The 10068-nt window shown below is 43.1% G+C and overlaps 1 protein-coding gene across 7 annotated transcripts in view; it reads left to right on the forward strand.

The window, feature by feature from the left end:
• The window catches only part of exd3 (exonuclease 3'-5' domain containing 3), a 188093-nt gene extending 178238 nt beyond the window's left edge, over positions 1 to 9855 (forward strand). For all 7 annotated transcript variants that reach the window (XM_063073914.1, XM_063073915.1, XM_063073919.1 and 4 more), the window contains 2 exons: positions 7971 to 8064; positions 8761 to 9855. In XM_063073914.1, the coding sequence (XP_062929984.1) occupies positions 7971 to 8064; positions 8761 to 9095 (429 nt within the window). In that variant the 3' untranslated portion in view covers positions 9096 to 9855. The remainder of the gene's footprint in view (positions 1 to 7970; positions 8065 to 8760) is intronic.
• The last annotated feature ends 213 nt before the right edge of the window (positions 9856 to 10068 follow it).

Genomic DNA, 10068 nt, shown 5'->3' on the forward strand with positions numbered 1-10068 from the left:
AACTGACAATGGGAGGCCTTTTACAAGTATAGAAAGTGTAGAAGAGTATTTCAAAAAGGAATTAGGAGAGAGCACAAAATATCACTGGCAGACAAAATGAAGGGAAACCCCAAAACCTGCTTAAATATATTATGGGCAAGAGGATAAACATGGAAAATGTGGGCCTATTTAGGGACCAAAGTGGCAGTCTTTATGTGGAGCCAGAGGACGGCTTTAAGTTGAAGGATATCATAATTGGAGAATTCAGGAAGGAGGATAGTGAAATTTTGGAACATACTATTATTCAAAAGGAAGGGCCGGCTGGTGACGCAACGACATCGGCGTCAGACCTGGGAGCGGAGGTTCTTGGGTTCAAAACCAGTCGGGTTCACCCCCGAGTGCGCTTTCCATTCATGCCAGGTTGAGTGTCGAGACCGCAACTCGTAAAACAAAAGGGAAAATACTGCGAAAATGTTTGTGTGAGGAGTGGCGTGCCTCTCAGTGAGTGTGTCTGTCTGTCTCTCTCTCTCTCTCTCTCTCTCTCTCTCTCTCTCTCTCTCTCTCTCTCCCCCCCCGCCTTGTAAAAGCCATGAAAAAGACGTCATCATGGACACGCAGACGCACACGCATAGACTCACACGCACGCAGGCACACGCCAAAAAAAAACAAACGGAAGAATTATTGGATGGCATAGTGACCATAAAGTTTGCAATCCCCATGGTCTGATGAGGTGAAATCCAGGCAAGAGAGGGGACTGCAGGTGTCCTGGCAGAGATTTTTAAATTTCGGAGTGTTGGTGATGAGCCAGATGATCAGAGGAAACCAAACACAGTATCATTATTCATGAAGACCAGCAAGGATGAGCCAATTCATTATTAGTGATAGGGAAGTTGCTGGAAAAAGATGTTGGGAGACAGGATTAATCCACACTTGGAAACGCAAGCATTAATCAGAGGTTGTCAGCATGGCTTTGTTAGGGGGAGGTCCCGTCTGACCAATTTGATTGAATTTTTCGAAGAGGTATCAAAATGTGTTGATGAAGCCAGTATTGTTGACATGGGCCACTGCACTCCAGTTAGGCTTTTGACAAGACCCACATGTGAGACTGGTCCAAAAGGTTAGAGCACGCAGGATCCTGGACAAGTTGACGAATTGGATCCGAAATTTGCTTGATGATAGGAGGCAGCTGGATGAAAATGTTTTTTTGTGTGATGGGAAGCCTATAATTCATAGTGTACCACAGTCATTGGTGCTAGGTCGCTTACCATTTGTTGTATACTTCAATAATATGGGTGTGTTTGGTAAAATGGGAGATGACATGTAAAAGTGCCGGTGTTGCTGATATTGAGGATACTCAAGGGTACAAGTTGATCAGTTGGTAAAGTGGGCAAGGCATTGGCAGGTGGAATTTAATCCTGATAAGTACAAGGCAATTCACTTTGGGAAGACTAATCCGGATAAGGCATACACAATGGAAAGTAGAGCCCAGGGGAATGCTGAGGAATAGGGGGACCTCAATGTCCAAAAATTCTGAAAGTTGCAACACAGGTAGGTAAGGTGTTGAAGAAGGCATACAGAATGTTTGCTCTAGGACATGGAATATAAGAGCATTGAGGTTATGTTACAAGATTTCAAAATGTTAATTAGGTCATAGCTATGTACAGTTCTTGTCACTACATGAAAGGCAGGATGTGATTGCACTGGAGATGGTGGAAAAAGGTTTCATCAGGATTTTGCCAGTGATGGAATTGTTTCAGTTATAAGGAGAGATGGATTAATCCTGGATTTGATTAAGACTGGATTTGTTTCCTTGGAGTAGAGAAGGCCAAGGGGGGAGCCTGATGAAAGTATACACAGTTCAAGAGGCATAGATAATGTTTGTAAGTTGGAAACTTTCCCCAGAGAAAAGTATCAGAGGTATATGTTTAGATTAAGGGCTAAGAGGTTTATAGGAGTTGTGAGGAAGACTTTTTTCACCCAGATTGTGTTTGGAATGTGCAGCACATTGCCTTTGTGGCTGGTTGAGGCAGGTTTCTCAAAACAATAGAAAAGTACAATAAAACTCCAATAATCCTCTGTCCAATCATTTGGAAATCGCAATAGTTCAATGTTCCCCACGTTCCCTTAAAACTCACTGGGATCCTGTGAATTGTATTGGGATTTTTATAGGGGGAAAATACTCTGCCAGTCTGGTACTGCAATAGTCCTGGTGCTTTGTCAGCATTTTACTGAATCTTGCTGTGCATTTGAATCACCAAGGCATAGAAAGCTAAGCCACTTTGACTTTGAGAGCCAAATGTCAAACTGGGCTCTTTACTGCTATTGGTAGGGGAGTGGTAATAATTTTAGCAAGAAGCAATCAAAAAATCATTAAGGTTCCCGTTTCTGATCCATGATTTATTTTCTGTCTGAGCATAAAGATGTTGAAGAGATTATGGTAAACTTTTCTCCTTCTTTTCAGCACAGTGACCATTCCTTTCTATTTTAATTGCTCTCCACCATTGTTCAGGTGGGTGAGTATACATTCACCTGGTTTCACCCTTCAGCGTCCAGATGTAGTATAAGAATCAATCTATGAATCATTCATGGGTCTACTCTTAGCCCTTTTTTCCTATCAACGTGCTGCCCCTGGAGTGAAAGAGAAGTATTGGCAGTGGATGTGCAAAAATGCCTTTGGTTTAGGACAGGGAGCAACTTGAACACCTGGGTGAAATCCACATGGTCACAAGGAGAGCATGCAAACATGTCAGAAACAACACCCAAAGTCAAATAAACTCTTCTCAGGGTGACAGCCGGGAACAGGTATCGATGATTACTGACGTTTCGATTTCAAACTATGCCATCTTGTTAAGAAGGTAGCAGAATTTGAGATTGAAACATTGGTTATCATTGATACTTGTACCCGGCTGGAAGCATATTTGTCATATATGCTGGGGAAAAAACCAGATCCTTTTAACACCCAAAGTCTATTATAAACGTAGGTTACAGTAACTGCACTAATTATAGCGCTGTTAATTATTAACCTTGTAAAGGGGCCTTGGGGTTACAATTGGAAGTAATATAGATCAATCAACCCAAAACCAGAGTCTAAAATCTAAACAAGCAAACAAAGGTATTGGCATGGGTTGGCTGTGGTTAATTGGGAAAATACATTGAAAAGGTGTGACAGTAAACAAGCATGGCTACTATTTAAGAATCAGGTTAGAGGAACAACTCCTTATATTCGGTCTGGGTAGCCTCCAACCTTATGGCATGAATATGACTTCTCTAACTAAAGTTAATGCCCCTCCTCCCCTTCACACTCCATCCCTTATTTATTTTATATTTCTCATTTCCCCCCTTTTTTTTCTCCCTCTGTCCCTCTCACTATAACTCCTTGCCTGCTCTCCACCCTCCGGGCTCCCCTCCTCCCTTCTCTTCCTCCCCAGGCTTCCCATCCCATGATACTCTCCCTTCTCCAGCTCTTAGATCCACCCCTCCCCTCCTGTCTTCTCCTATCATTTCGGATCTCGCTCTCCCCCTCCCACTTTCAAATCTCTTACTATCTCTCCTTTCAGTTAGTCCTGACGAAGGGTCCTAGCCCGAAACGTCGACTGTACCTCTTCCAATAGATGCTGCCTGACCTGTTGTGTTCACCAGCATTTTTTGTCTGTTGCTTGAATTTCCAGCATCTGCAGATTTCCTCGTGTAATGCACCCTTTACCAGTTCTCATATAGGCTGATGTAGAATAAATTATATTGGTAAACAAGAAAATAGAGAAATTGAATATTAAAGATGGTCCCATAAGCAAATTGGTCAAGAACTAGGTCTCACAATATTATAGTAATGGCATTAATATATTAGATGAATGAAAAAATATCTTTATTACACAGAGTAATTCCCAAAAAAGGGAAAATGAAGCAACCTCTGGATATGAAGGGGTATTGAGAGCTGGGTAAAGCGAAATAAAGAAGCCTTGCCGTGAGTGTGTGTGTGTTTCCTCTGACAGGTCCGGATTCCCCCCACATGTCACGGTTAATTGGTGATTGTAAATTGTCCTGTGATTAGGTTACGGTTAAATAGGCGGGTTGCTGGGTGGCGCAGCTCGTTAGGCCAGAAAAGCCTGTTCCACGCTGTATCTGTAAATAAATAATAAAATATGGCAGGTACAGAGAACTGACAATGGGAGGCCTTTTACAAGTATAGAAAGTGTAGAAGAGTATTTCAAAAAGGAATTAGGAGAGAGCACAAAATATCACTGGCAGACAAAATGAAGGGAAACCCCAAAACCTGCTTAAATATATTATGGGCAAGAGGATAAACATGGAAAATGTGGGCCTATTTAGGGACCAAAGTGGCAGTCTTTATGTGGAGCCAGAGGACGGCTTTAAGTTGAAGGATATCATAATTGGAGAATTCAGGAAGGAGGATAGTGAAATTTTGGAACATACTATTATTCAAAAGGAAGGGCCGGCTGGTGACGCAACGACATCGGCGTCAGACCTGGGAGCGGAGGTTCTTGGGTTCAAAACCAGTCGGGTTCACCCCCGAGTGCGCTTTCCATTCATGCCAGGTTGAGTGTCGAGACCGCAACTCGTAAAACAAAAGGGAAAATACTGCGAAAATGTTTGTGTGAGGAGTGGCGTGCCTCTCAGTGAGTGTGTCTGTCTGTCTCTCTCTCTCTCTCTCTCTCTCTCTCTCTCTCTCTCTCTCTCTCTCTCTCCCCCCCCGCCTTGTAAAAGCCATGAAAAAGACGTCATCATGGACACGCAGACGCACATGCATAGACTCACACGCACGCAGGCACACGCCAAAAAAAAACAAACGGAAGAATTATTGGATGGCATAGTGACCATAAAGTTTGACAATCCCCATGGTCTGATGAGGTGAAATCCAGGCAAGAGAGGGGACTGCAGGTGTCCTGGCAGAGATTTTTAAATTTCGGAGTGTTGGTGATGAGCCAGATGATCAGAGGAAACCAAACACAGTATCATTATTCATGAAGACTAGCAAGGATGAGCCAATTCATTATTAGTGATAGAGAAGTTACTGGAAAAAGATGTTGGGAGACAGGATTAATCCACACTTGGAAACGCAAGCATTAATCAGAGGTTGTCAGCATGGCTTTGTTAGGGGGAGGTCCCGTCTGACCAATTTGATTGAATTTTTCGAAGAGGTATCAAAATGTGTTGATGAAGCCAGTATTGTTGACATGGGCCACTGCACTCCAGTTAGGCTTTTGACAAGACCCACATGTGAGACTGGTCCAAAAGGTTAGAGCACGCAGGATCCTGGACAAGTTGACGAATTGGATCCGAAATTTGCTTGATGATAGGAGGCAGCTGGATGAAAATGTTTTTTTGTGTGATGGGAAGCCTATAATTCATAGTGTACCACAGTCATTGGTGCTAGGTCGCTTACCATTTGTTGTATACTTCAATAATATGGGTGTGTTTGGAGATGAATATTGTTTGTCTTTTCTGAAGAAACAAAAAAACCTCTGGAAGTGTTCTATGTTTTATGAAACAGTGGAAAACAACAGATCTAGATAAAGGGAGGAGCTGAAAGTAATTAGCATTAGTTAAAAGTGCAGAAATGAATTAAACTAGAAGTCAATAAAACTGATAACCTCTATCTCAAAGTTTCTATGGAGATGGTTATCGAATTGTTGGTTTGCTGGTTGTCATCATCCATAATTCCGTGAACTGCCAGAATGATTCCCAGAGACCAAAAGATAATGTAGCCCCATTATTTTAAAGGAAAGTGAGAGGAAGCAACGAATTAGCTGGACATCAATTGTCAAGAACCTGCTAAAATCAATTATTAAGGAAGTGCTAACAGGCCACTTAGAAAATAATAGGCTTGGGCAGACTCAACAGGGATATATGAAAGGGGAGTTCTATTTGACAAATCTGTTAGTGTCATTTGAGGTTGTAGTTAGCAGAACAGATCATCAGTGAATGTGAAGTTTCAGACTGTATTTGATCTGATGCCAAGCACAAAGTTATTAAATAATAATTACAGCACTTGAGATTGGAGGATTAGTGTGGATTGATGATTGGTTAAACATGTTATGGGGCAAAAATCTGAGGGGCAATAAATGCTCACCTTGCAGACACCAAAAATGAAATAACAATTAAAAGTAGTGGGTGTGACTAGGCTCAGTGCTGGGGCCTCACATGTTCACACCTGTATCAGTGAGAGCAAGAAATCTGATGCTCATACAAAACTGGCTGAAATCTAAGCTGTGAGTGGAAACCATGGAGGATACAAGAGGACAAGACAAGCGAAGTGGCACTGAAGTAAAAGAACTACCAAGATCTTGATTGACTGGCAGAGGTAGTGTTGGGGGTGGGGGGTGTTGCTGAATGAACTATTAGTTCTATCTTCTTAGGTTATTTCAATGATAGTATTTGGTCAGGTGAGTGAGATGAGATTTGCCTTAAGCATATCTGTCATGGCTTAAAATCTACTCAAACTTTTCCAAGTCGGTTTTCACTTTTTCCTTTTTATTGTTTCTGGAATCTTCCCCTTCGTCAAGGTTAAGACATTTGTTTTGACATTGCCAAGCATGTCCATAACCCCTTCTTGATCCACTTTCTCCAGTACGTAACTTAGGTTTCTACTGAGAAGACAACTTCATCCTTAGCAAAGACTCACGCAAAACACACATTTAAAATTCCAATTCAGTCTCCTGCTTCTGTGCACAGATCACACTCTTTATGCAACACACATCAAAGTTGCTGGTGAACGCAGCAGGCCAGGTGGCATCTCTAGGAAGAGGTGCAGTCGATGTTTCAGGCTGAGACCACTCTTTATCTTTATTTGTCTCCACCCCTCCTTTCATAACCCATTTACTACTGACATCCCTTTAGATTTAAAGTTTAGAAGATTTTTGAGTTACCTTTTCATTAACAGCTCTTCTCATATGCTTTATTTAAATTTTTTGCAGTTGATTTATGAAATTCAGTTAAGTGCTCACTGGAGTTATTTACCTGATATTTTTTATTATTATCTACTCTTATCATTCAGGAAGCCCTGGCTTTGCCTCCTTCCCTTTCCCTTGTGAGAATGCACCTATGCTCAGCCCCTCCAGGAACACCCTCTAAGTTCACTCTTTGTTTCTCTATAGTTTTACCTATTTGATTCCATTTTGCTGCCCAGTTCCCTTCTCATCGTATTGAATCTGGTCCAACTCCAATTTTGATTTTTCCTTGTCCTTCTCAATTAACGTGAACATGATTCCTGCTTCACAATAGTTCACCCATTGGCACTTTGCCCAGGTTCTCTGCAGTATTTCCCAGAACTTAATCAGCAATGCTTCATTTGGGCTGGAAAACAGTGATCAAGGAGGTTCTCAAGGTCCTTCCCAGCTACGTCTCTAATTCTAATATAGGGGGGTAGTTGAAATCTCCTGATAGTTCTTGCACATTTCTGTAGTTTCCTCAGAGTTGCTCCTCCATCACTTCACTATTTGGGGGCCTGTAGAGTTGCCCACAGTAGCATAGTATCTCTCTTATTGCTGCAAGCTAGCAGTTGATCTTTCAGGGCTATTCTCGCTCTCTCTTCTAGCTCTATATAATGTCCTCCTCAACATTTGTGCCTCACTTCCATTCTTCTCTTCCCCAATCCTTGCTGGAGTGCTTCAATATTAATTAGTCCTGTCTTTTTAAAAGTAATTTTTAGCTGTTTTTGCAATATCATAATCCCACATGGCTATTTCTGCATGTAGCTCACCAATGTTATTCACCATAACTGATCCATTTACCTACAGAACACACCCCAATTCACCACTCACACCGTCACAGATTATGGCCCAACTGAAGCTTGTGCAGCTCCACCAGCCTGCATTTCCTCACTAATGTCATTGCTGTGTTTCTAGTTTTATCGGTGGAGTTGCAATGATGTGTCATTCCTAGCCTCTTGTCACTCACTTCAGTGGCTGATTGTCCAATAATCAAGTGGATCTTCACCAGGCCATGAATCTAAATAATCCTTCCTCTCTCTGCAGGTCTGCAATGGGTCCGAATACCTGAAGCTGCCCGCTGAAGATATGATCCAAGCCATGAAGTTAAGCACTGCCTCAGGAAAGGCAGAGTGTTCAGGTAACCAGAACCAGAGAGGAATTGGTTTGATGTGGATTCTCGAGAGTAACTTGGGGTCAGTTTGGGGGAGGCTTGGGTGTCTTAGGTTAGCTGAAGATCCCTTTGGGTTTGAGTTCTCAGAGAAGAAGCCATTGGTTTCCAAATGATGAGGAAGTAGGTAAGATTCCAGGAAAGTGAGATCCATAAGGAGTGGGACCACATCCCTGGAATGGGCCTTGCAGAAGAGGAACCTCAGAGAAAGAGGATTCTTGTGGAAAGGTGTACTTTGGGACTTTGCAAGGATCGAGGAACTTTGCGGGGAAGAGAGGGCCTCACCACTGTCGGTCCAGTTGCATGGAGTTTCCTGGAGGAAGGGAGCAGTTGTACCATGCAGTCCCCTTGGAAATGCTGCTTTTTACGGGCAGTAGGACAAGGTGATGTGTATAGAGTCAAGGTGAACTTTCTCAGGGAAGCAAGGTCTTCCAGGTGACCTGAAGCATGTTATGGTACATGAGCTAAACTGAGACGTGGTGATACATTTGCTTTGAAAGGTGCAGTCCTGTTGGCTCCTTCGTTAAAATAGTGCACATGCTGATGTCCCTGTGTTGAAGGTGCAGAAATAATTGACTGAGAGTTCCAGAACTGTCATGATGAGTGATTGAAAGACAAGTTTATCAGCTCCCAAATACTTCTCATTTTCTTTCTTTTATTTTCTAGATACTCCATCCACTGAGAGTATTAAATCGCCCAGTCGGAGTAAACACAAGGTGCATCCGCAGACAGATCCTGGTTGTCCTGGCATCACTTCCTATTATCCCAATTGTCATTGGGCAGAGAGATCAAGGTTAAACCTGAAGACACTAATGTTTGCAGGTGGTGCCATTTTGCAGGTGAGGGCCATTCCACCTGGTATATTGGACAAGGTCCCATGGTTCTACTGCTGCACTACCTGTGGTAAAGTCTTCTGGGAAGGTTCCCACTTTCACCACGTGCTATCTCAGTTCCAGGAGGTGCTGCACATCACAAATGAATCAACCCATTTACAAGTTTAATCTTTCTCCATGTTTCACTAATTCATCTTTAAAATGGCCCTTGTCAGAGCTCAGTTTTGGTGTTTCGGTACCTACCTGGACTTGCCACTCTCACAAAAGATACATCTTTTACATTATTCTGCTTAAAATCATAGCTCCAGAACCATTCACATTCCTTCCCATTCCCTTGGTGCATCCATTCAGAGCTTCCATGCTTCACACCTTCCTGTCCTATCTTGCTCTGCCCTGTCCAACTGTCCCACTAACTTCTCTAACTTCTGGTAATTTTTCCACCACTCTCCTTTTCTCTTTTTCAATCCTCCATTCTGAATTCCCTCTTATCCCTCCCTTTCTCCTCACCTGCCTATCACCTCTCCCTGGTGCTCCCCTCCTTCCCTTTCTTCCATGGTCCACTCTCCTCTTCTATTCGATTCCTTCTTCTTTAGCCTTTTACCTTTTCCACCAATCACCTCCCAGCTTCTCACGTCACCCTCCCTTCCCCCACCCACCTAACCTGGCTTCACCAATCACCTTCCAGCATTTACCCCTTCCCCTCCCCCACCCCCACCACCTTATTGTGGCTTCTTCCCCCTTCCTTTCCAGTCCTGCAGAAGGATCTGAGCCTGAAATGTTGACTCTTTATTCCTCTGCATAGATGCTGTCTGACCTTCTGAGTTCCTCCAGAATTTTGCTGTGGATTTCCCGCACCTGCAGAATTTCATCAGGTCAGGCGGCATCTATGGATGTTTCAGGCAAGACCCTTCATCTGGGCTGGAAAGAAGGGGGAAGAAACCAGAATAAGAAAGTGGGTGGGAGGGGAAGGAGTACAAGCTAGATGATGATAGGTGAAACCAGGTGGTTGAAGGAGGGAATGAAGTAAGAAGCTGGGAGGTGATTGGTGGAAAAGGTAAAGGCTGGAGAAGAAGGAATCTGATAGGAGAGGAGAGTGGACCATGGGAGAAAGGAAATGAGGGGCACCAGGGGGAGATGATAG

The sequence above is a fragment of the Mobula hypostoma genome, chromosome 21 (genome assembly GCF_963921235.1).
Source record: "Mobula hypostoma chromosome 21, sMobHyp1.1, whole genome shotgun sequence".
Classification (NCBI taxonomy): domain Eukaryota; kingdom Metazoa; phylum Chordata; class Chondrichthyes; order Myliobatiformes; family Myliobatidae; genus Mobula; species Mobula hypostoma.